Raw genomic sequence first — 27,998 nt, 5'->3', positions numbered from 1 at the left:
ATCAAGCATGTTAGTTAATAAGTTAAAATATTTGTTTTAAAAACAGATTATAAAATGCATGTAAATTCAATGTGTCTTGAACCACATTTTGAGGTTGCTTCTTACTGTGTACTTTAAAGTCAATTGTGATACAATCCAATGATTACTTTTAAATGAGCAGAAAAGTTAGAATGCAGTTTCAATGAACAACAACCACAAAAAACCCTAAATAAGTAGGAGTGTCTGTCATTTTTTTAATGTTTGTCCTTGATTTTACCAATCAAGGTAAAATCACTAGCCTGTTAAATTCATATATTTTTGTGTGTTCTCTGACTTTACTCATAATGGTGCTGAAGAATAGCTTCCTTTACCCAGACTTGAAACACCCAGTGATTCAAAGTGAGTAAGTTCTGCTATGGGACCTGATAAAGCAAATACTTACTTCTTTCCCTTTATTCAAGTACTTCGGTCATTCTTTACTTGCATAGAATGAACATTTTCCCAATTTTTTTTCTTCCTTTCAACTGGAGCCTCTGTTAGTAGAATTGTTAGATATATTCATGCATATCCTCACCACATATTGTAGGCACTTTTTTTTTTTAATGCTAGGTATTGTGAGGGTGCAAAACTGCAGTGAATGTTGGCTTGTGAACCAGCATGTGCATATGTAAAACTGCATAATATGCTTGTGTCCCAAACAACATAGACCCTTTCCCAGTTGACAGAAGAAGCAAGTTTTTCACTGTCAAAGGCTTTGCATTTGAAGACAATATACACACCAGGACCTCATAAACAGACACTTGTATTTGATAACTAGAAACATTAAAGACCTTTGGATAATTTTTCACTTCAAGTCCTATTGTAATTACTGGGGAGTAAAGTAACACTTCCCAGACATGCAGATTTTTTTATTTTTTAAGAGATAACATAACATGGAAAGCTACAATTGTCCACGACATCTTAATCTGTCCTGCTCAGTTAACCTTTGATTAAATTTTAACTTGCAAATTTTATAAACAGGTCATGTGCCAACTTTTTAAAATCTATATATTGGATCTGTAGATCCCATTGGTGAATATCTGGATGTTTCTTGAGGACAAGAATTTAAGAATACATATTTGGAAATATCTAACTAGTTGTTACTCAAAGCTTAACACTTGGATTTATTTTTAACACTAGTTTCAGGTATGGTATGTTATGAGTGTAAATCGATAACGTTCTGGCGTACTATTCTGATAGGGACAATGGATTTTATGTAGTCCTTGTGTCTATAAATTTGTTTAAAATACATATTAGTTTTTTAACTAATTCTTATGTACAAATAAGGCTGATTAATAAATGTTCTTTTTTCCTTCAGACAAATGGCAGATTATTTTGTCTAAAGTATATATTTGGTATATATCATAAGTATATCATTTCACTGATTTGTGTATTATTTTCTGGGAAGGTAAAATAAACTCTGATGTTCACTTACAGCACAAAATTTAAAAAAAGGAAGGTGAAGGTAAGCACATATGCAAATGTAAACAAACAGGTGAATATAGAATTAGAAATCCCATCATATAGAAGAAAGACATTCAAAATAATAAGTAATTGGATTTAAAGCCAACTTTGGGTTTCCAACAAGAATTAAAATATCATATCACACACACACAAGTTTATATGCATTCTCATATATATACACATATATAACACAGAAATGTGAGTATATGTGCATATACATACATATGCATACTTACGGGCATACATAAATTATAAAGTATAATAAGAAATGCCAAAAAAAGATTAATCTCATCTATCAATTTGAATTGGTCAGCAGTGGTTGTCTTCAGAGAAACTTGTTCAAAAAGGTTCAGCTCCACACTTAGAATCTTTTAGAAAGAATACTGTGATGAATTATGCATGGTTGTCATGGACTGCAAAAACATTTAACAACTGAATAATCTTTGCTAAAGTTCAGCTGCACTTTGGGTTCTGAACAATTCATTCTACTCTAACCAATAACATGAGGAACATAAGTTTCAATTACATCTACAAGCATATACATATTTATGGTAGTTGTAGGTTTCTGTATAAGTGATCATGAATTAACAGTCTACTTGTTGTAGAAGAAAATTGAAAAAAGCTAAGAAATAACCACAGCAATTCACAACAAACTCAAAATAAACACCCAATACCTACAGGAACTCCACCAGGTGGGACCTATTTGCAAATTTAACATCAAGAAAAAACAATGTAAGCATATATGACCACAAACACACATATGGCATCCAAGTACACACTAGTGAGAAACAGACAACAATGACATTTTCTAGTACATTTAAACTAATAACTTTTTTCAACTTTTGTCTTCATACTCTGACATAATTTACATACAATGGCATATCAATATGTATAAAGCATATAAACACATATCAGCACCTTGAAGTGTTTTGTACTAGAGTCAAGGATGTCTTTATCTCAAAACAGTAACACTTGATGCAGGAACATGAACCCAGCTGGAATTAAGTGACTCACTGCCTTTCTAAAAGCCAAGTGAGTAACCTCTGTTGATTCCTGTTCCTTGTTACTTACTTATTTTTTTGTAACCAGAATTCAAGAACCAAACTCTGCTTCTGAAAACCCAGTGGCTTCTGACATCCTCCTGAAAACCTTGGCCATGTCTTGTTTACCGATCTTCTGAGCTATTTTGAAAGTATAAGCTAAGAGTACTTTAAAAAAAACCACATAAAGGTGATTCCTATCTCTCTTTGTATATAATATATGTATCTAGATGTCGCTATTTATAAAACTACAGAAAAGAAACACTAACACAATTTTTGTACTTTTTTTCAGGTTCATTGTGACTCAAGATTCTGACTGGGAAGGTATACCATTAATAACATCACAACTCACCAATCCTTGTTACTGTGTTTTAAAGCTTTGTCTTATTTTCCCCTGAGCTGAAGGAAAGAAACAGAGCTTCTTTTTTAGACAAATAATCCAAGTCCGTTCTCCTCTTGGCATATGCCCCATGGCACAGCTATTCTTGAAACAACTCAGGAAACTGACTGCTACCGTGAGGACTTCTTTTCATGCCTGATACGGAACCTCCATTTCTGTTAATAACGTCTGCATGTGGTGACATGTCTCTGTCTTTATTCTTAAATCCTATTATCCCTGTGCTGATTGATTTCACTAATTCTGACATTCAGAAACAGCAAGAATTTACCATGTAGTAAAATTCTTGCCTGTGAACTTCCAGGGCCTTAAAGTTTCTTTTGTTAACACAGACCTTAAAGTAACCTAGCAATGAACATATTTTACTTTTTAAAAACAAACAGTTGTTGGCCTGGAAAAAGAGATGATTCAGAAGGACATCAATGTATCTTGAAACATATTAGTGACTATTCTACAAATTTATTCTGTGTGCTGCAAAGGAAAGCTGTAAGGAATACTGGATGAATTGCAAGAAGGTTAGTTCCAATTCAATATGATGAAGAGCTTTCTAGGAATTAGTCGTCCAACCATGGAATGGGGCCATGTTGTAACACAGTTAAATCAATATCACTAGAATTTTTGATGCATATATTAGATGTCCTCATCCCTTTACTCATGCTCGAATGCATGAGCTCATTAAATAATCACTAGAACCTATTAATTTCTGGGAACTGCATTAGATCTTCAAGATACAGAAGTGACTGAGATGTAGGCTCTATCCTCCATTTACATTCAGAGGGAGCAAGGCATCTACAATGATGTGAGTAGAGCACTAGAGAAATGCACAGAGGTGAGAAAGGCAGCTTATCTGGGAGGAAGCAGAGTCTGGGCAAGATGCTTGGATGAGGGAAAGTCTGAGTGAAATTCTAAACACTGAGCATAAGTTGTCCAAGTCAGCTTGGGAAATGAAGGATTAAACATTTCAAAACATGAAAATGTCATAAACAATGGAAATGAGATGAGAAGCAGGTTGGCATGTGGAGGAGACTACAAGTAATTGTTAAAGGTAACAGGTGAGCCAGGGAGTTTGAGCACATGATGGGGTAGGAATGCTCAGGCATTGAGCAACACTGTCCATTCTCTTGTATGGGGTACGTGATGTCCCACCAGCATGCTAGGCAGACAGATGGCACAGTCCCATGTGAGCTCTCGAAGAGATCACCATTAGTGGCCAGATGAGAGAGAGGCCTGAGTCAGAAAAAGATACAATGGCAAGCATGTCAGGAGGCAATTCTAATGAGAGGCGAGTAGGGTGATGGTCATAAAGATGGGAAAAGAAAAGAGAGTCGTGAAGCATTCAGAGGACAAAATAGGAAGGATGTTTTGGAAACATTTATAACTAGATTAGAGATACTGGTTCCCTTTCAGGGCACCTCATGGCACACATTGTTGTTAATTTCAGAAAGAGGATGGGCCTAAATAAGAAATGAGTGACCAGATACACAGTGTTCAAGTTTGTGATATTTTAATGAGATGTGGTAGTGGCACCATTCTCCATCTGTATGGCCTCATCTATGGGAATGGTGCTCTCCCCACCCATCCACGCCAGCCCCGAGTAAAGGAGCAGATCAAGGCAGCAATCATTGACCTTTTGGATCACAGGTGATTAAGCAAATGGAGCAACTGGTGAAGCAACTGGTAAATGAAAGCCCCTCCACATGCTACAGCCATTACGCGGTAGAACCAAGAGTCAAACAGGGCTGTTTAACTCCAAAGCACAAACTCCCCAGAACCACAGCCCGTCGCCTCACCCCTGGAAACACTCAGAGCTTTTAATAGGCTCACTGGAATTGTCGGCGCTCAGAGCACAATGCTAATCATGTTTCCCAGGTGTTCTAGACCCAGGAGCTCCCCGACATGCCTCAGTGACACCCTGCAAGTCCCACCATTCTTGATAGGTTCTTAGAAGCAATCTGAAAATCTTTAAAGAGAATGAAAATCCAGAAAAGTCGGCATGTACACAAACTAGTGTAGGGCTTAGTGTGCAACCATTCAGAAATATAAACACATCAAGCAAAATAATAATAATAATAGTAAATACATCAATGAGTACAGACATGTACATTTTGCAATTATGGAGAAACTAAAACTTCTTCAGGATTTAGCCTTTTTTTTTCTTTTTCTTCAGGATTTAGTTGCTTGTTTTTATTTTTCTTCTTCAGGATTTAGCTTTTGCTTACCACTGTGTTCATGAAGGTGTGACATAAACCATGATAATCTCACAAATTAGCTAGTCACTGCTCAAAGTATGATTATGCATTCCAATTTAAAAATGAAATAGGAGCCATACCAAAATTTATGGGACAGCACTCATTCTACCAGTAACTTAGCCTATATAAAACATATTAGGGTGACTCTGAGTTTCCTAGCAAGCATTCACTAAATGAAGACATTCAGGGGACCCCCTAACCCCTTAAAGCTAGGATGGGAAGTTGTGCATGGATATGCACTTTTCTGGAAGAAAGTCTGTAGCATTCATCAGCCATTATCATAGTCAGATTAGAGCCAGACTGTAGCAAAGAGATAGGGGCTTTAGTTTGGTGCTTAAAATCAAGGACTTCACTTCCCATAGACCTTGGCTCAAGGACCAGCTCCACCATTTATGAACCCTGTGATCACTGTTAGGCATTTAAAATAGCTTCCATCTCCCCTTTTGCTATATGGGAAATTTCATCTATTATGTTTGCCATGAGATTTAAGAGAATTAATACAAGATAAAGCAATTACTATACTGTCTGGCAGGTACTTAGAACTCAGTGACAGCTACTGCTGTGATATTTGTGACGTGATAACATGATGAGATAGAAGAGGAGAAATAAGAAAGACAAGAACGGTGGATGAGAGAAGAGAAAGGACTGGGAGGCAGGAAGGGACCTGGGAAGAGGAGTGTGCACATGGAGTTGTCAAAGCCTTGGTGAAGTGTTACACACTTTTTCCAGAAAGAGAAAAAAAAAAAAGTCTGGAAGTTCGTTTACCAGACAGATGACAAAAGCCATGGAATGAGATCTGGGGGACACTCCACAGCTGCGCTGTCCAATTAGTGACAGGGGATGATTTACACTTAAGTTAATTAAAAAAAAATAACAACAACATTAAAATGGGGTTCCTAGTCCAGTTCACACTGAGCACTGCACAACCACACGGGGCTCGCAGCTCCTGGGGTGAACAGCACGACTGCAGAACACCTCCATCCTCAGGGAAAGTCTTACCCGACAGCACCAACAGGACTCTTTTCTGCCCCTTCTCCCCTGCTGGTGACAAACTGCTGCCATGAGGCCAGGACATTTGGCTCTAGTGGCTCAAAAGTCCTTTCCACTTCTTTAATACATCATGCCAAAACCTTCCAGCTCCAGTCCTTTGTTTTTCCTTTCCTGGAAGTGCTCTGACTGGCCTGGTATAGATTTTCTGTCTGTTCTCTACAACCAGAGAGGGACTGAAGGGGAAAAATAGGCTGATCCGCCCAGCCTGGAACATTTCCCAATGTGTAAGCTAGTGTCACCACTATGGACTACTATGTGTAGAGCAGACCATCTAAGCTTCAGCACAACCACCAGCAGAAGCAGGAGCAAATCAGCTGCCCCCAAATAACATAGTGTCAGCAAAGTCCCCCAAATCATACTCCAGCACTGCCTTTGTGTTTTTGTAGACTCATTGTCTAATGCCATGACTCTTCCCTATCAGCAACTGTATATACAGTTTTTAACCCATATTAATAAAAAAGATTCCTGGGGGTTTAGCAAATATAAATGAAACATTTGTTTTCTTCCCTATATGCAGTATCTATAAAACTGAAAAAAAAAAAAAGGTCGCTAAATTCAAATATGCTCTTTTCTTATAGTATTCTTGACATGAAATGAAATTACAACACTAAGATTGTCATTTATGAGACTCTTATTCACAAGGACTCTGTTCTCTATTCCATAGCTCCCATCGCGACGTCTTTGTCAAAGTTCCTGTTGACATAAATATAATAAGTTGCATCAAGGAAACAAGAGCAACATTTATACTGAGCTTACATCTTCTATATCTTTGTCCAGAACCACGATTCTCAGAGGGGAGGTCAAGTTTAGACTGTCAGAGATGGTTGCTCCCACAGGGGCAGATTCCAGGATATAGCCTTGGTAACTGGGCATTGTAAAATACGGACTCTGATTATTTTCATCCAGGATTTCAATATGGAGACTGGCGAAGGCAGGCAGAGGATGGCCATTGTCCTGTTCAGCCTAGAAAAGAATTTTTAAAAAGGTTAAAATGTTGTATGTTCTTGGATCATCTTAGAGGGTCACTTTTCATGCTATTTTTGAGGATTCTTTTTCGAATGGGTGTCAGTACAGAAAGAAGAAATGCTTTAGAGTTGAGGGGCCCTTAGAAAGCATAAATAAGGAAGAGAAAGTCCACAGAGGCTTCATCAACTTTTGGTCTCCTGTCCTAAAATTCAGCATATATTTAAAAAATATATATTAATAATCATTGCTGTGAGTTATTGTATCTGCTGCTGAATGTTGTTAGAAGAGATAACTGTGGGCTCCTGGGTGGCTCAGTGGGTTAAAGCCTCTGCCTTCAGCTCAGGTCTTGACCCCAAGGTCCTGGGATCGAGCCCCGCATTGGGCTCCCTGCTCAGTGGGGAGCCTGCTTCTCCCTCTACTTGTGCTCTCTGTCTGTCAAATAAATAAATAAAAATATTTAAAAGAAAAAAAAAAGAAAAGATAGCTATGCTTTCACATAAGTAGACAGAAAACCAAGAAAGAAGACATGTGGTAAATTGCTGATAAAATATGTAAGTCTGGGTGCCTGGGTGGCTCAGTGGGTTAAAGCCTCTACCTTCGGCTCAGGTCATGATCCCAGGGTCCTGGGATCAAGGCCTGCATCGGGCTCTCTGCTCAGCTAGGAGCCTGCTTCCTCCTCTCTCTCTGCCTGCTTCTCTGCCTACTTGTGATCTCCGTCTATCAAATAAATAAATAAAATCTTTAAAAAAAATGCAAGTCCAAGGAAAAAAGATTCATAAAGTATCATATTTACTTTATTCTTCTCTGTGTCTTCTAACTCCACATGAATGATCTAATCCCCAAATAATTGATGTTTCCATATAAAGTTAATAGATTAAGACTACATTTCTGCCCATGGAAAGTCCTCAAAAGCTTCATATATGGGACAGAGATGATTTCAATGAAATACTTTTAGTAGTTGTAGAATTTCAAATATTATTTAATTTCATACATTATTCAAGTAAAATTGATATTCATGTCCTAGAAATATGTTTGTTATCCTCTTTTTTCTCCTCTTTAGTATAAAAAATTGATGACAATTGATATTTCTAATATATTTTCTTTCCATGGCCATGTAGTCATGTTGGGAATTGGGGGAACACCAACCCCTGACTTTTTGTTTTATTAAGAAAATTTGTCTTATTCTATACGAATCCAAAAGTTTTATTTGAGAGAAGATTTCATCACATCTGAGTTCTGGAAAATTTCCTCCACCTGTTAGGGGAAACCTTGATACAACCCAATATAATGTACATTTATTAAAATAAATTCAAAGTCCCCACTGTCAATTTTTAATTAATAAGTTTTCCCTATAACCACAATAGTTGTATTTTGAAATCAATTCCAGGTGAAAGTTAAATATTTTACATTAAATATTGGAGTGCTTTCCTGGAAGAAATAATAACATTTTGGTCATGAAAATTTATAAATAGCTCAGATAGATATCTCTGATTTTTCAACCCAGAGGCAAGAACCTAGGCCTTCTAGAAGACAGTTGTGCACTTTCCTCCAATTGTAATTTAGCATTTTCGTCAACTAATAGGGTAAGTAACAAATCACAGTGATGTTTAGCAAGGCTGGTAACTCTGAACCAAGAAAAATCACAATACTTTCTTTCCTTCACATTAGTATTAATATTGAAGATATTCTGAAATATCATTTATGCTAATTACTAATTTGAATTTATGGTAATGAATAAAGTCACTGTAGCATTATGTTATTTAAAGCATGGATAAAAACTTTTTAAAAAATATTTTGGTAACTCCATCTCAATGAATTAGATTCCCTCTATAACATTATGCCATTCATTTTGTGCATTTGAATTTTCTTTGGGAACAGACTGCCAAGAGGGGTCCACAGTGTAAAATGTTCATGAGCTCTGCTCTGCACTGAGGACAATAATCCTGAAATAATGTGTAGCTTTTTCTAGAATTATGTATTCCTCTCACACATAGCCCATATGTGCTGTTGACACCATGGGTAGCTCCTTCTGCATCCAGAGGTTATGATTAATTTGTGCTGAGCCATGGACACTCTTCTAGGCTTTCCCTCTGCGACACACAACAGGCTCCTTGAGCACAGCTGATCGGGGTGAGAGGTACAGTCGAAGACCAGAAAACATCGCTTTTATACTGGATGAAACTAATTGGTCCATATGGGGTTCCGACCCAGCAACTGTGATCTGATTAAAGCAGGAGCAATTCGTACATGCAAGTCATTCTGAACAGGACCTTTTCTCTCTCGCCTTTATTTTGTAGCTAATTATTCCAAAAGCCATTATGTCCTATCCATATGGACATACTAGTGATGTCATGAAAAGTCACAAAATCTATCATTTGTCCCCATCCCCCTCGCCCAATAAACACACAGGAAAACAATTTATGGACAGTGACAGGAAAACAAAAAGCCAAATTTTATTCCGGTGAAAGAAGTTTATGTTTTACATTTAGCTTGTAGGTTGTTAATTTTTACTGCCTGTTGTGGAGCCAGGAAAACATGTTATTATCTGCATGATGAAAACAAAGTAATCCAATGAAAAGGAAATAAAACTCAAATCAGATCTATGAGAAGAATCTAATTCTGCACATCTTTAAACATAACATGTGAAACTCTTTTAACCCTCACATTAGTTTGTCATTAGTATGGTCGGTATGTTTGGATTGCTATCACATACTTTGTCTGATTTCAGTGTTTCAGGAGAGCTAACTAGGTATCTGTCTCCAAGGTCCACATTCTTAACCCTTACTCTCTTTTGTATACCCCTCTCTAAACACAAAAAATATTCCTTTGTGTTCATGGAGAAGGAGAAGGATGAGTTTTAAGTTCAAGGCCGCATCACATGTAAGAGACAGGAAAGCACCCAAATTCAGGTGTCTTGATTTATGAGAGGCTACGGAGGGAAATTCACAACATGTTTGTCTAATTCAGAGAATGCAAATGAATACACAAATGTAAGACGGATGGAAGAGATTAGTGGCAGGAAAGAATATTAATAACGTGGATACTCCAGATTAATTAGAGGTAAAATATGGCACTTAACACAAATTAATACTATTACACTTTGCTCTGCTGCAAGACCATGCATCAGACCTGTCATCCTACCCTCTCTGCTTCTAAACAACATAAGTAGAAATTCTCAAAAATCTGACTTATTTGGTTCCCCTGTAATCACTGGTGAATGAGATTAGAAGCACAAAAAGCAGGTCAAGTGAAATGAGCCGGCGTTTTTAAGAAATCACTTCATCCCATAAAGGTAACTTTATTTATATCTACCGCATCTGCAGTTACCAGTTAAGCATTATATTTAAAAGCCAGATTTTGTTTGGACTATTTCTGGGCATGAGTCCCATTTTCAGTAATGAAACTAAAAGCCAAGAAAGCAAAAGTAGAAGAAAAATACACTATTCAGTTACTTTGGAGAGCAAAACACTGAAAGACACAAACTACTCCTTTTTCAATATTAAAACGAGCAAGTGTGGATAGTCCCTTCCCTCCCTGCACCTGAGGACCGGTGGCAAGCAGCCCCACCATCTCTAACGTGAACCCTTTCAACTAGATAGTGGGATTTAGGGGAGAAAGAGAAAATGGGGGCGATGATCAAGACATGGAAATAAATTCTAAGAAAGTAAGAGGAGATCATTTTCTCCTCGGCAGTCAGGAGATCTTTGTGGTGAACCTGTAAGACGTACCCGTCACACCCATGTATTCACCACTGGCGGGGGGGGTCCCTCCTCACAGGTGTTCCCAAGCCCCCCACTCCACCCCAACCCCTCGCCTAGGTCAGGCTCGGCCCTGGCCTCACACACCTGTTCTTGGAAAACCATCAGGACTCTGACCTGGATGCAAGCAGGCGTTGTTCTCAGGCCTTATCTCTGCGACCTATCTTCAGCATTTCAAGCACTGTTCAGCAGCCTTTCAAGACAGCACTTTCTCCTGGTCTCCTCCTGGCTTTGCTCCCCGCGTCTCCTCATTCTCCTTTGCTGATCTGTCCCTTTCTCCACCGCTCCTGACAGCTGGAGAGGCCCAGGAAGGAGGGCTAGACTGTGTCCTCCTCCTCTCACTCAGGTCCTGGTGGACCCTGGCCGCATGTCATTGTCTGAGAAGTGTCCGTAACCTCATGACTCCCAGCTGACCTCTCCTGTCTATCTCAGCATGTTGGTCCACCTCACACCTCTGTGTGGGGATCAGCAAACATTGCTAAAGGGAGTTCTCACCCTCATAAACCCACTCCATGGCTGTTTACGAGTCACGGCGGCCAAGTCTTCAGGCTCCTCCACCTGCCTCCACTCCTGCTTCTGTGCACAGTCATGGGTAATCCGAGAGAATACTTTATTGACTATAAACTAAAATACGGGGCACCTGGGTGGCTCAGTCAGTGAAACATCTGGCTTTGGCTCAGATCATGATCCCAGAGTCCTATATTGGGTGGGGGGGTGGTCCCTGCTCAGCAGGGAGTCGGCTTCTCCTTCACCTCTGCTTGCTGCTCCCCCTGCTTGTGCTCTCTCACTCTCTCTCAGTGTGTCAAATAGGGGCACCTGGGTGGCTCAGTGGGTTAAGCCTCTGCCTGTGGCTGAGGTCATGATCCCAGGGTCCTGGGATCGAACCCCGCATTGGGCTCTCCGCTCAGCAGGGAGCCTGTTTCCTCCTCTCTCTCTGCCTGCCTCTCTGCCTACTTGTGATCTCTGCCTGTCAAATAAATAAAATCTTTTAAAAAAACAGTGTCAAATAAATCAATAAAGGCTTTAAAAAATCACTTGTGGAAAAGGAATAGGAGCAATACCACACTTTAAAATAAAATATAAAATACAAGCTGGATCTAACGACTTCTCACCTCCTCCCTGGTTACCACCCTGATTTCACTACCACCATCAGCCCCTGATCACATTAACTTCTCTGGCTGCGTCCACCCTGGTCAACACCCTAGGCCCATAAGGGGAGCCTGTGCTTTTGTGAAAGACCAGCCAGAATGGGTCACTGCTCTCACCAAAGTTTCAGGGCCTCCATCATGCTCCTGTCCTTCTCACTCCATGAACTCCGTCTCTCTCCTAGACCCCAGGAGAAGACTGTTCTCTTCAATCAAGCCTCCAGGAGACAAAGGATTCCATTCCTCAAGCCTGCCTGTGCTCATGCAGGAGCTGCTTATTTGGCTCAGTCGGAGGCTGACTCTGAAAACCAGACATGCCCATGCCACCCAGGCTTCATACCCTCCTCGTTGCCACTCCTCAATGCAACTTGCAAGTAAACCTGAGGAAGAGGGTTGGTTTGGGAGGATCTTGCTGGAAGGCTCAATTTATACTCCCATTTTCTCTCTTTGATCAGAAATTACCCTCACTTTTTCCTAACCGATTTAGATTGTTAAAATCGATTTACTCATGTTTTCAACCAATTTATTTACTAGCATCAACAACCTTACTCGTTTACACCTTTCTAAGAGCCAGGCATTGAGACACGCCTGCCTTGGGATTCAAACAAGAATGACTTGGACTTCTGTTTGGAAGCAAATGCTTATGAAAGTTGGAAGATTACCTTTACGATACATTGTTACTGATTCTTTCATAAGTGGCCAGTATATGGTTGTGAAAGGTATGCCTCAGAGGTTAGCCACAGTTAAAACAACAACAACAACAACAACAACAACAAAACAAACTATCGAACAAAAGGAAAGGTGCACAATGCTATTACGATTGTGATACAAGATATGATACTTCACCGTGATTATGAAAACAATTTTAGCACCACCTGGGTGGCTTAGTCCATTGACTGCCTGGCTCCTGATTTTGGCTCAGGTCATGATCTCAGGGTTGTGAGATCGAGCCCTGTATGGGGAACCTGCTTGTCCTTCTCCCTCTGCTCTTTGCCCCAGCTTGAGCTCTCTCTCTCAAATAAATTAATACATTAAATTAATAAACTGATAAATACAATCTTAAAACAAATTTGAAACAGACAAAAGTAGTGTACATTGTTATAATCATGCAGTTGGGGGTTTTTAGGTATGTGGGGAGTAGTGGCCAGGAGAGGGTGGAGAGACAACTGGGCTTTTTTTTTTTTTTTTTTTTGGTATATCTGGGTGTCTTGGTTTGTAAAAACCCAGCAAGAGGGACAGTTTCCAATAAAAAGGTTTACTAAAACCTGCTATACACTTGCTCTCCCCAAATGTGCACATGCTTCCACCACAGTAAACTAGTAAACTAGTTTGTGGCCACTAGTTTATAGTAAGGTAGTAAATTAATTTATGGACACTCAAGGGCAAACAGCGCATTTAATAAAGTCTGATCTAGGATGTGAATGGAGCAGCCAACATTACAAGGATATTTAAACATTCCAGATGCTTGTCTCTTCCCATCCATCATTTCATTAAAGGCAGGCTCCCAAAGAAGACCCTGCCTACTGTACTCTCCATCAGTGTTTCTCAAACACTGTGGTTTCTGAAGCCCTTCTCGTCTGATGACTCCCTGTCTCATGTGAGGTCCCTGTTAAAGCACATTCCTGCAGGCTCAGTCAGGCTTTCGGATAGGTATTTATTTTTCTGTTTCCTTAATTATTATTTTAATGTTACCCTGCCTTACAGGGTTCTGAATGATGTTAATACATGGTGGGCTCTCACACTCAAATGTCATGAGAGACACATGGGTGTCTTGATTCAGTGCGGGAAGCCCTGAAACCTGCCTTCCAGAAATAAGCACTTTTGGTGACCATGAGATGTGGAGCCAGGAGACCTCTGGGGACCAGTTAGGTCTGCTACTTCTTCTCTGCCTCAGGTTCCTAGGAAGCTGTTACAGCAGAGGCCAGCACTGCTCTAGGCTCATCTACAAAGAATTAGTAGGTCTTCAGTTTTAAATTTCAGTTGGACAGAACAGTTGGAAATGAAAGTGCAGGAACCTCACTTGTGTAAGGGAGCTCTCTGTGGGATCCTGCTCAGCTCACTGAAGTTCTAGAAGGGATTTGGGGCCAGAGCCTTAGTGACAATAGGTTACATTTAATTTCTACATGAGTACATTTTTCTTTTGAGATGTCTTAGGGAGAGATGGCTGTGGCAAGCCACTGTTCTTAGGTCAAAGATTATATTAATAAAACCAACTAATTAATAATTAAAAAGAAGTATATTTCATTGCTTCTTGGCCCTTCTTGGAAAATTACAGTGCCTTAACCCTACAGAAATGTTCTTTATTTAAACTTCCATACTCTAACAAATTAAAAAGAATGCCTAAAGATTTTGACAGCAAGGGCACTTAGAACAGTGACTAAAAATATTTGAGAACGTACAGACCCATAACATAATTTATCAGATAAATTACAAAAAAATCAGTGTTTTTTTTTTTTAATCACACAAGTGGTTTGTTTGTGATGTCAAAAATAGAGCAAAGAAGTACAGTCTTGGTTGGAAATTTACAAAAGGAAAAAAATGTCTTCCATAGAGAGAATATAGGCAAACCATACCCAACAAGGGTTCATAAAATGACAAGAAAATCATACTGACATGCTTCCCACCAAAAGAATATTTTTAATAAACTGAAGTATATTTTATCCTCACTGGAAGAATATGACCAGTCTGTTCATAATTTATTGCATTGAATCTTCAAAGTTCCTATATATCTTTCAATAATAAAAATCTTCCTCTTTGCTTAGTGTTTGAGATATGAACTGACACCAGAATGACTGACGTAATTTTGAATGATTTAAAAAAGAAAAACCCAGTCACTCTGGGGAAGACCTAGGCCCAGAAAACCCCTGCTAATCACAGGTACATCAGGCTCTTCAGCTGGTGCTTGGAACATGGGAATCATCTTGGCTGTAAATAGCGAGGCTAACCAGAAACAGAATTATGAAGGTGATGAAGTAGTCACTTTACTCTGGAATACTGTTAACTCTTTTATCTCCCTTATAGTGCCCTGCCATCTGCCTCTCCAACCAGCAAAGGACCACAGAGAGTTCTAACCTCATTCCCACTGAGTTTCCTCTTTTCTCTCAACCAGAAGAAAACCCCCATTGAAGTGTCTTATTTGAACCAGTGGACTGGAAAATTCCATCTTGGAATATTTGAATTTCAAAAATCATCATTATCAAAAAAAAAAAAAAACCCCACAAAAAACACCAAAAAACAAAAGCAAAACCCCCCAAAACCAAAACAAAACAAATCAAACCCAGAAAAACCCTTATCTCCAAGTGGGTTATTTTTCAGAGCCTGGAAGCTAGGAAGAGTGAGAGTTTAGTGTTTCTCCTAGGTACCAGCTTATTCTTGAGAAAAAATGGTAAGCAGACCTATCTAGCTCGTGAGTTGTTACCGTATCTCTAAATTCTCCATGCAACAACCAAGAGGTTTATGAGGACCTGTCGGGAGTGGTTGTGCAAGAGGCTGGTGGGAGTCGTCGCCTGTGAAGGGGCGTAGTGGGGAGGGACTGCCGGCCAGGGCCATTCAGAAAGTGGCTCCAACTGGACATTTTACAATATTTGGACTTGCTGTTGTACTCCTACCATGACCTTTGCAGACAAGACGGCCTTGCCAAAATCAAGACAGTGTGAGCAGAATGGATAAATGGCTTTTCTTCTTCCAAGCAGCAGCAGCAGGTCACCTTGTAAGGAAGGAAGGTGGCCAACTAAAATATCACCTCCGTGTGTCTTTTGTCAGCCTGCAAATTTGGAGACCCGCAATATTCGACTGCTGCATCCCATTTCTCTTCTAATTCAGCTGGATGAATAAAAATGTGAGACAAGAAGACACGATGTATTCTTCCCTTTTATTCATTTTCATAAGTGACGTATTCGTCCCCACTGTGCAGGGAGCCTAATGGGGGGCTCGATTCCAAAATCCTGGGGTCATGACCTGAGCCAAAGGCAGGTGGGAAATCATCTAAAAGCACCCTTTCCATACTGGCGATTTCCTCAATGCAGAACTTCAATGCCTTTCTTTCTTTCCCACAGCAAGTAAGTGTTACGCATTCCAAAGACTTAGCAAACTGAAAACTACAAACATCGTGAGCCTCAAAAACAGTGTCTCTGAGGGTTCTACTGAGTTCCTGTGAAGTATCACTGATGTTATCGTTCACACAAAGGCCAAGCACTTTCTAGGCTGTGGCATCACAAATCTGTGAGTATGCTAGCTGTCCTCTCGGGCCTCGAGACTTTCTTGTCTTTGTCAAATGTCTGGAGAAAAGTATCTTGCCAGGATCACTGTCCCATCTGCACTGATATTCAAGTTCTCCAGTTTCAATTCTGTGGCTCTTGTCTGTGTCAAAATATATATATGTATATATATACACACACACATATATATATACATATGTATATATTTGAATGTGTGTATGTATGTGTGTGTGTGTGTGTATTCCTCCCCCTCAGAAGGAGTGTTTTTTGTTCGGTTTTCATAAACAGCTTTAAACTCTGCTTTCACATAGATCTGACCTTTTTATTCCAGGAGCTGAATTTATTTGAGAAGTTTATTGCATCTTTATTCTAGACAGACAGACAAGATGAAGTCATATCAAATGCTCACACTTTCAAAAGTAGGTATTTAAATACAGTGAAGATGTAGGTACGCAAAATCAGTTGCTCTAGAAGTTTGCGCCAGGGAGAATACCTTACGACAAATATTTCTTGAGCATTTCTATGCACTTGACATACACTTGGGCCACAACAAAAAGAAATATATGACCACCTGCCCTATTGTAAAGTCCAAGAGAAAATACACAGGAAAATTCAATGTAGGACCGTTAGAGCCATCATGGGGACAAGCGGGATGTTGGGAGAAGCTTCTAGGCTGTGGTAAGGCCTTTCCAGACCGAGTGTCTTAGCCTCTGATGTATCAGTGAGACATTGATGCAATCGCTGATGTGACAGTGCGACCCACAGTGCCCAAGAGGAAAAGAAGGGACATTCACAAGGTGGGGCAGCATCCACAGATGCATGGGGGCCGGAGAGAAGATGGCAGACTGAGAGGATGGTGACTGTGTCAGGCTGGCTGGACAGAGAGTGTTCAGGGTGGCTGATGAAGGCTCAGGCTAACATGCCCTCGGTGTGGAAAGACAAGGGATTATAGCTCAGCCTGCAAAACAGCTACTGTAGGCTGGCAATAACAACCTAAAAATCAGAGAGACCAGGTGCCTGGGTGGCTCAGTCAGTTAAGCATCTGCCTTCGGCTCAGGTCATGAGGATGGAGTCCCACATCAGGTTCCCAGCTCAGCAGGGAGCCTGCTTCTCCCTCTCCTTCTGCCTGCCACTCCCTCTGCCTATGCTCTCTCTGTGTGTCAAATAAATATATAAAATGTTAAAAACAGAAAATTGGAGAGACCGTGGTGTGATCATGTCTGTGAGCTTCACTTTAGCTGTGAATCCACGAGATTTCCATAAAAAAACACAATTATGTCTGAGCAACTGTGAGACAGTGAATTATTAATAATTTATCCACTTGATATTTGTATTAGGTGTCAAGAGTATAAATATATCAATTAATAATTTTTTAAAAAAATTACTGCACTTAAAATCATAAAAGTGAATTTTCTGGGCTTTGTAATAGATAATTTATGCATGAACTGATTCATTATTACCCAGATAATAAAATATGCTTTCATATATCTCCTAGTTGCTTTTGCTTTGTAACTATGGTGATCACATAACTTTTCATCCAAACTGGGCCAGTTTTCGGAGTGAAAGAGATATTATGAATAATTATACAAAGACAATAGGCATGAATGTGAACTTTCCTGGGCAAACCAAACGTACAATTCTTATTCAATATGTGTATTTCAGTTAAAAATGTTTAAGAGATTACAATCTTTTAACATTTGGGATAGTGTTTGAAATGGAACATCCTTTCCTTTTTCCATTGGACTCCTTTCAATCCTTTAATATTCGAAAGTTGGTGGGCTACTCCCTTTTGTTTCCCTAATTTCACCTTTACATTTTTGTCAGTATCCTGAATAAATCCCTGGCTGATATGGATGGAATAAAGATGAAAAATTTCTTAACTATGATGCTTCCCACCTGTTAAATGTGCATATAGCTTTCTAAAGCAGAATTTTCAAAGTCGAAGAGGAAATACTTCATTTTGTTTTTCCTTAGCTCCCGAAACAGAAATGGGGATCAAATTCATTAAAAACATCTATGTCCGGGTGCCTGGGTGGCTCAGTGGGTTAAGCTGCTGCCTCCAGCTCAGGTCATGATCTCAGGGTCCTGGGATCGAGTCCTGCCTTGGGCTCTCTGCTCAGCAGGGAGCCTGCTTCCCTCTCTCTCTCTGCCTGCCTCTCACTCTACTTGTGATCTCTCTCTGTCAAATAAATAAATAAAATCTTAAAAAAAAAAACCTTCTATTTCCAATGAAAAATGAAACATTGTTGAAATAAGAAAAGGGGAAGAAGTTGAAAGACTCACTCCAGAGACCCACCAGACTGTTACACTTCAAGGGATCCCTGTACAAAGCCACAATATTCAGCTCTTATTCAAGCAGGTGGCACGTTATTATTCGTATAGATTGATACCTTTGCTTATTATCCCCTTGACTGCACACAAAACACAGTAATTTGAATCTAATAATGTCTGTAAAAACTTCCATTAATAATATAAAGTGTTATTAAAACATAAACAAATTATCTATGGCCTGTCTAATTGATTTTTGTTTCTATAATTGATGGGCTGCTTTTCATTGTACCTGGGTACACCAGGACAACTAAGTTTGATAGTAAAGGAAAATAATTGATTTCAGGACTGAAATGAGGCAGTTTGGTAACAGTGCCTTGTCAGCTTTCTTAGCTCCTACAGAGAACAGCACCACAGGCCTACACGGAGACGGAGGGTAGACAATGGATACATATTTTCTAGTTTTATATAGTTCCCTGATAATTGAAATAGTCAGTGCAAGAAGATAAATCTCATGCATGGCCATTTTATACAAATGGTAAAAGGAGTCTGTCTTTGTTGAATGACTCCCAAACCCCTACTGAATAAAATCGAAGGAAAAAGCAATTTCACAGGAGGCTCTCCTGGTCTGCCCCTATCCCTCGGTTCCCTGTTAACTCTTTGTAGCCTGCTAAAACACGGCTCTAGTTTTTACTTTGGCTTTTCTTGATGTTCAAACATACTTCCCACTTCTATTCATTGGCCAAAAACTTTCTGATGCAGCAACAGGTAGCTCAGGGTAGTCTGCGGAACATCTTCCTGGAATCCCCAGATTAATTTATATGCCCCGATTCTGTACTTTTCCAGCACTTTTTAGATGCCTTCCTGTTACATGTTGATGGGACCTATTTGATTTACCAGCATGTACAACTCTTTACCCTTAGAGATCTTCAAGAACGGGGGACAACCCATAACCTTTGATCTGGTAACGTATAACATGATCAGTGCCCACAAAATATGTCCTAATTTGAACTAAAATCAAATGTGTGTCTGCGTGTTTCTGTTTGCAGTTGTACCAACAGAGAATTAAGCCCACCACTTTGAAGCAACTGCATCTTGGTGAAGGGATAAGAGTATGGCCCTCGCTTAGATCAACCTAAGTGTGAATCTCAGAGCTGCTGCTTCTCAGGGAGGCAATTCGGAGCCAGCTCCTTATGCTGGCTGAGATTTTTGTTCCACATTTGCATCAATGAGCTTACCAGCAAGATTATGGCTCTAATTCTATGAAAAGTGTGCTTAAGTAACTTTGGATATGCTCCATAAGCTTCCTTATCTTATTTTCTCTACTTTTAACAGTTTAAAATTATAAAAGAGTACCCTCAATGTGCATTTCTATAGATTGTTCTGTGTGTTTATGAGAAGGACTTATATTACACACCAGACTTGCTTGGTCAGTTCTATTAAAGTACTTCTCCCACCCTCGTTGCTACTCCATAAATTGCCATTATTCCTTCACTGTCCAGCTCCGATCTTACCTGCCAGCAAAGTCTATCAGAATTACTTGACAGATTGTCCTGGTTTTCACAGTGCCTCTTAAACAATTTTATTACAATACAGTAGATATTATTTAACTGTAAGTGTAATGCCAGATGGATTCCCCTAGCTTTGATAATTTTTCTAGCCTAGGATCATTTTTCAAAATAAAGAAATTAATGAGACATCTATTGAAAGGATTTCTGGACAGGGAAGACCTTTTCTTTTTATGTTAGAAAGAAAAAAAATTATTTTAAAACGTAATATGATATTAAAATAAAAATATATAAATTCATGCCCATTTAAAATATATTTATGAGCAGTTTTGTGGTCAAGAATTGATTCCTTTTAGCAAGAAAAAAAAGTTAGAAAATGTAACAGTTATATTATGTAGCGTTATATATATATTTGGACAAGGCATTTCTTACAAAAATACTCAGTATTTGAATTACATCATAATATAAACAGTTATCTTAAAGAAAGGTAGCGCAACGTATTAAAATAGCTGAACCTCACTTTTTTAAATATTGCGGTCAGATTAATTTGAATTTCTGTAACATAAAAGTGCCTACAATAACCACTACAGGATTCTTGATTAGAAGTTTATAAATACAAAGAGAGAAGAAATTAGTTTAATTTACCTTAATAACCAAATCAAATTTCTGGTGGAAGTCTCTGTTTACTGGTTCCAAGAGGCTAAGTTCTGCAGTCCTAGGATGCATATGGAAAAATCGTGGGTAATCCTCAGGAGTCCCTGAAAGACATTGAGATTTTGACACATAATTGAAACAATACATAGTATCTGTGTGTGCTATATCTAATTCCCTTCATTAACTGAGGAACAGAATCACAATTTCATTAGTAAATTAACTTTCAAAATCATGTGGTCTAGGGAAAGGAGACACAAATGTGGTATACAATTAATTAGCTTATGAGTCAGGAGATGGAAAGTATTTATTATTGGGGTGATTTTCCAAATATCTTTTATTAGCAGAGCTCTTTAATTAATTTGAAACTTCATCACATGAAAAGAGATATTAAGTGTAGGGAGAGCAAATTTTGAAGTATAAAATTGTGTTTTAATGGTGCATAAATCTTAATTATAGCCTGCCTGGTCTTTCACTGCATCTTGTAGTAAACAAAGACTAGTAATTTGTACCAAACATCAAGCTGCTTGAAAATTAAAATGAGCATATTCTTTTCCAGCTGCGAAAATACTTTTCTTAAGGCAAGAATCTAGCTAATTACATTAATCATATTAAATAAAAATGTATTGATGATATTCTTAATGCCTAGAGAGGGTATTTCTTAAGTACAGGCATTTTAGTGAGTTGAAATACATTTCTTCCCGCAGAAGTTTCTTTCAACTGCATTATTTTCCTTTGTATGATGTGACATCCTTTTTCTCAATGTGAAGAATAAGTAGAAGTCAAATTGTGTAACTATAGAGTATATGTATTCATTTGGCACAACAACAGCCATAAGAATGAAATAACTATGGTTTCCAATTATTAAAGGCTACTGTGTACTAAATGCTTTATGAAAATAATCATCAATAAGTCTGTAAATCATTCCCATTTTACAGAGAAGGACTTGGCAACTTTGAGATATTAAATAATTTGTTCAAGACCAAAGAGACAATATAAGACAGAGCATGCATTCAAATCCAGATTGCCAGAGCCAGACATATTAAAAAATGGATTAATTTCTATTCCTTCTTTGCTTCAACACTGAGACAAGAAGAGAAACTCTCCTGGGGCATTTTGTGAGGGAAAATAAAAAAAAGTTTACCAGTAAAATAGAATTGAAAATACAGAAATAGTCAAAACTGCACATGACAGTTTAGCATATGATAAAGTAATCATCTCAAAACAGTAGGGGAAATGGATTTTTGAATACTAGCATTTATCAAATAGAACAGCCATACAGAAAATGATAGAATTGAATCCATTTTTTATACTAGAGTAAACCCCAAATGGAGAGTATATTCATATATAATAAACAATGAAACAATGCAAATTCTAGTAATAGATGAAAACACAAATGAATTCTACTATAATGTGAGAGTGGGCATATCTCTCCTAACTATGGCTCAAAATCAAGAAGCAATAAGGGAATAGAGAGATAAATTTGATGACATTACAAAATAGCTTGGCAAGACACAATAAACAAAGTAAAACCACAAATGACAAACTAGGGATAATATCTGCAATTAACAACAGACACAAAATGTTCATATCCCTAACATATGCAGATTTACAAATTAGGAAAGAAAAAGATCAGCAATACATTAAAAAGATTGGGCTAGAGAATGAAAAGAGTTCATAGAAAGAGAAAGAAACAAATCTTGACCAAGTACAAAGATGCTCACCTTTATACACAAGAAGACTAATGCAAATTAAATTTGAGATTAAACTTAGATTCCATTTCCTGTTTGTTAGATTAGCAATGGTCCAAAGTGGACACCATACTCTATTGGTGAGCCTGTGAAAAAACATGCACCTCCAGACATTTCTGGTATTATTGAAAGAATGTTATAAAACCTATGATGGAAAACTTGGCATATCCATAAAAATGATGCATTGGGGAATTATGGGAAGATGGCAAAGTAGGAAGCATTAGGAATCTATCTCTTCATGTAGACAACAACTGGCAAAATCTGTCTGATGAAAATGTTTTAGAACGCCAGTGTCTATTAAAGTCTTCCAAATTCCAGAGTAAGGTCTGGACAGTAAAATATGACTAATTTCTAACAATTACAGCTCTTAGCACAGTAGCTACTACCCACTTGGCAGGGTGCTGGACCCATGTTCCTGGAGAAGCTTATATACTACCTCTGGGAGCAAGGTTAGACACAAAGGACCATGTTCTTCAAATAGCAGAGATCTGTGATCTCCCTGGAAAATCCTATTTCTGATCACAGAGGTGTAAGTGACTATTGTGTCTCTCACACACGCACACACACACACAGCAACAAAAACTCACACCCATTGTTCCCATTGTTATAAGCCCCTCCGCTAGGCTGAATTAACTTCCAGGAGATTTGAGAGGCAGCATCCTCTTTACCCTCTTCATTTTTTTTCACTCCCCCCCCCTCAGAAGATAGGCATTAAAGAGAAGGACATCCAAATGTGACTATACATGAGGGGAAATTAGAAAGTCACCATGCATACCCAGGGGAAGGCATAGGCTCAGAAATTATTTGAGAAAATCTTAAGTATTTTCACTTTAGACTAGTTCTCAGCACAGAGACAGATTACAACTACAAAAAAAATAAATTAATCAACAAAAGTAGAAACAAAACCCAGCAAATCCTAGGAAAATGAAAAATTTTGATTTCCAGAGTTACCACATTATTAGATTCAAATGTACAATTTTCAATGAAAACACCAAGTGTACATAAAAACAGGAAGGTATGGCCCATTCAAAGGAAGAGAAAAAAAAAAAAGAAAGACTGAATCAACAGAAATAGCCCCTGAAAAACACCTGATTAATGAATGTCCTACTAGACAAAGATGTTAAACAGCTGTATTAAAGATCCTCAAGAACTAAAAATAGCTATAGAGGAAGTCAAAAAACTGATACATGATCAAAATGAAAATATCAATAAAGAGAAAGAAAACCTAAAAAGAAACTATAAGAAATTTTGGAGCTTTAAAAGACAATACTGGAATGAAAAGTTTCATTCCAGTAAAAAAGACAGATTGAGAAGGCAGAAGGAGGAATCAATGAACTAAAGATAGGGCCAGGGAATTACTGAGTCAGAGTAACAACAACAAGAAAAGATTAAACAAAAGAGAACAGTACCAACATATACATTGTGGGAGTCTTCAAAGGAGAAAAGAAAGAGAAAGGTGCAGAAAGAATGTTTGGGGGAAAAAAAATAAAGTCTGAAAATTGCCCAAGTTTTATGAGAGATACAGATATAGATCCAAAATGTTCAACAAAATTCATGTAACATGAATTTAAAGACACATCAAGAAACTTCATAATCTAACCCAAAAGACAAAGACAAGGAGAGAATCTGTAAAGCAGCTAGAGAGAAGGGACTTATTATCGCATACAAAAGGTGCTCAATGAGATTATCAGCCTATTTCCTATCAGAAACCTTGGAGGCCAGAAGAGAGTGGCCCTATATAATGAAAGTGCTAATGGAAAGCAAAATTAAAAAAAAAAAAAATCCCATATTTGGCAAAATTGTCATGTTGACGTGGCAGAGAAACAAAGATATTCCAGGAATGATGAGGGAGTTCATTACCACTAGACCAGTCCTGCAAGAAATGTTAAGGGAGTCTGTGGGTTACAAGGTGAGGACAGTAGATGATAATATGAAGCAGAGGGGGAGTAAAAGATCTCACAAAAGGTAAATATATGGGCAATTATAAAAGCTAGTATTATAGTAACAACCATCTGTAATTTCACTCTGTGGTTTCTACATAGCATAAGAGACTAATAAATCTAAAAGAATTATCAGTTTATGTTTTCAGGCACATGATGGAGAAACATGTGAATATGCTACATAAACAACCTAAAAAGGTGAGGACTGAGCTAGAAAGGAGCAGAGTTTTTTACACTATTAAACTAATGTAAATTCAAATTAGAGTGCTATGACTTCAGGATTCAAATATAATTCCCATGATGCAAACAAAGAGAACAGTTATAGCATATACACAAAAGGAAATAAGAAAGGAATTTAAACTCTCCAAAAAAAAAAAAAAATCAATGAAACACAAAAGATGATAGTACTGAAGGAAATGAGGGATGAGAAAGCTGTAAGCTATGTGGAAAACAAATAGATGACAGAAGTCGCTCCTTATCAGTAATGACTTTAAATGTAAATTAATTAAATTCTTCACTCAAAGACAAACAAATGGATTAAAAAAATAATCCAACTATATGCTATCTACAAGACACTCACCTTAGATTCCAAGACACAAATAAGTTGGTAGTGAAAGGCTGACATGTTATACCATGAGGACAAAATGAAATAAACTAGTCATAAAAAAGACAAATACTGCATGATTTTACTTACATGAAGTACTTAGTCACAATTACAGAGACAGTAGGTAGAAGCGAGTATTCTAGGCATTGCAGGGAAGAGAAGATTAGGGAATTATTTCTTGATGGGTATAGAACTGCAGTTTTATAAAATGGAAAGGGTTCTAGGCACAACCTTATGAATGAATTAGTATCACTAAACTGTATACTTAGAAATGGTTAAGATGGTAAATTTGTATGTTATGTGTATTTTATTATAATAAAAAGTCATATTAGCATTTAGTTTTGACACAGAAACCCACTTCAAGGAATTTTTTGCATTTCAATAATAAAATATAAGTAATTACCTAAATATACTTTACTAGTGGCTGAATAAATGTTGATATATCCTCAAGTGGATAATAACTGAAATGAAAAAATGAATGATGGGTACTTTTATCCATTACTACATTACTGTAGCGTTCTCTTTAGTTATATATTATATGCACTTGGAGAAAAGTGCATATTATATTACTAACTCTTAAGAAAGAGAAGTAAATACATATATAAATAAAAGGAAGTATATAGACACAAATGTGTCTATATTAATATTAATAAGATCATAAATTATAACATCAAAAAAGTACTACATATGAGAGATAGAATGTCTTGAGGAAATAGGCAATGAAGCTTAAATTTTTAAAAAATTAAGTCAAATATATATCATTATAAGACACTGAACATAAGAGCAACACAAAAAGTAAAAATAAAATAAAATTTAAAAATCTAAATGTTTATTTAGTTAGTGACATTAACACAAACAGAAAAGGACCATCTCAGATAACTTTAAAAGATAGTAACTTGATTTCACATTCATGATATAATGTAGCTCTAGAATAATAGAAATTACCAAAAACAAAACAAAAGAAATAAATAAAACAAAACAAAATAATGAAAAAAAAAAACCCGTCTATGATAATAATAGTGTTCACATTAGGGCTGTTAATCTAAGATGGTTATGGAAGTATTTTGCCAGAAATGAAATGAATAAGAATGTGTTGTCTTAATTCTATCATTCTCGGTGTTAGAAACAATTCTTATCATAGAAAACTGTATTGCCATAGAAACATAAGGAAATTTATGGCTATTCTCCAAGTTTTTATATTGTGGATATGTAAGAATTTATGATCAGTCTCAGTCAAATGTTACTGATGAATAGAGCTATAACTTCCTTTGGTAGAGCAAAAGCAATTATGATATACAACTTCTCTCCAGAATGATTTTCAATGAAAACCTTCATGTGACCCCTGAATGTTAAGTACTTTGCAAAAGCCAGGCTATTACTGAAGTATAAAAATGTTTTCCAAGAACAGAAGTGCATGTCTAAGTTCAAGGACCCTACAGATTCACTTAATTTTCTCATTTAGAAAATGTGGTATTCATTCCATTTAGCAAAGGTATACTTAATTCATCTGAAAACCATTTTTTCTTGGTTTCAGTTCAAGATAGTGACATAGGAAGACCCTGAACTCACCTCCTCCTTGGAACACACTAAATTACACCTATTAATAGAACAGTTGCTCCTGAAGAAGAACTGAGGGCCACCGAACAGCCAAAGAGAGTGGACAGCAAGAGAACAGGAAAAGAGATGGATACATGGTAAGGAAGAGAATCCTCATCCCCCCACACTGTGAGCCACAATGAAGTGGAATAGTACTGAGGGACTGGGAAGAGAACCCTCTGTCCTTGGATACAGAAACAAAGTGGTGGATTCAAAGAGAAACGAGGATACAGAAGGGATAACACTAGAATACCTCCAAGCACTAGGGGAGCCACTGAATGCTCTCTAGGTCCCTCTGACCTAGAGAATGACATGATTCATATTCCCACCCCACCTTAAAAGCCCAGACCAGAGCAGGGTCCAGATGCTAATGCAAGTGGGTCCAGTCATCTCAGTGAGCTTGTGACTTTAGTAAGTCCAGTTTCCACAGGCCTACAGCAATCCTGGTCATACTGGGGCCCAGAAACAAAAGCTTCATTAAGAGTGTCAGGGAACTGAGAGAACAGTCTCTCCCCAACCAACCATGAAGTCCAGCATGAAGTCCAGACTGGAGCAAGGTCCACCTCAATGATCAGCTGGCAATCTCAAGGAACCCAGGGTCCACAAACCCACACCAGTTATCTTGTAGTGCTGAGCACAGAATACAAAGTGTGGCTTTGTGTGTGCTCTTTAAAAAATATTTATATTATTATTATTATTTTACTTTTAAAAATTTTGTCTTGTCTTGTTTTGATTTTATTTTTTCTCTTCTGTTTGTTTTTTCTTTTCTTTTCTTTTTCTAATTTTTTCTTTCTTTTCTTCATTTAACATTTTTCTTTTTCTTTAATTATTGTATTTTCCCTTTTTTCTTTGTATAAAAAGCCATGATTTAAAAGAACAACTATCATTTACAGCTACAGCTCCAACTAACCAGCAGAACTCACCAAGCATTCACAGACTACAAAGAGAACATGTACACAGGACCATTTATTCAATTTTAGGACAAGTAATCATTTTGCCTAATCCATAGAAACACAGACAGAAAGAAAAACAAAGTGGGGAGACAGAATAATATGCTTCAAAAGAAAGAACAAGAAAAAAAGTAAAACAACCTAAGAAAGAGAGATAAACAATATGCCTTATAAGGAATTTAAATTAAATATCATAAAGGTATTCACTGGGCTGCAGAAAAGAATGGGAGAACTCAGTAAGTATGTCAACAAATACATAGATAATATTAAAAAGAACCAATCAGAGTTGAATAATACAGCATGTAAAATAAACACACACACACACAGACAGAGTAGGGAATCAACAGTAGATGATATACAGAAGAAAGTATCAGCCATCTGGAAGATAGGGTAATGGAAAGCACGTAAGCAATACAACAAGAAGAG

General features: G+C 37.7%; 1 protein-coding gene across 1 annotated transcript in view; it reads right to left on the bottom strand.

The window, feature by feature from the left end:
- PCDH15 (protocadherin related 15) overlaps positions 1–27,998 on the bottom strand; it is a 731,887-nt gene that overhangs the window by 375,047 nt on the left and 328,842 nt on the right. The window contains exons 10-11 of the mRNA XM_045081472.1: positions 20,726–20,838; positions 6,975–7,181 (exon numbers count right to left, since the gene is read on the bottom strand). Coding sequence (XP_044937407.1) covers positions 6,975–7,181; positions 20,726–20,838 — 320 coding nt within the window. The remainder of the gene's footprint in view (positions 1–6,974; positions 7,182–20,725; positions 20,839–27,998) is intronic.

Source organism: Mustela putorius, unplaced genomic scaffold (assembly GCF_011764305.1).
Source record: "Mustela putorius furo isolate JIRA1106 unplaced genomic scaffold, ASM1176430v1.1 tig00000577_pilon_pilon_pilon, whole genome shotgun sequence".
NCBI lineage: Eukaryota > Metazoa > Chordata > Mammalia > Carnivora > Mustelidae > Mustela > Mustela putorius.
This window is presented reverse-complemented; position numbering and strand designations above follow the sequence as displayed.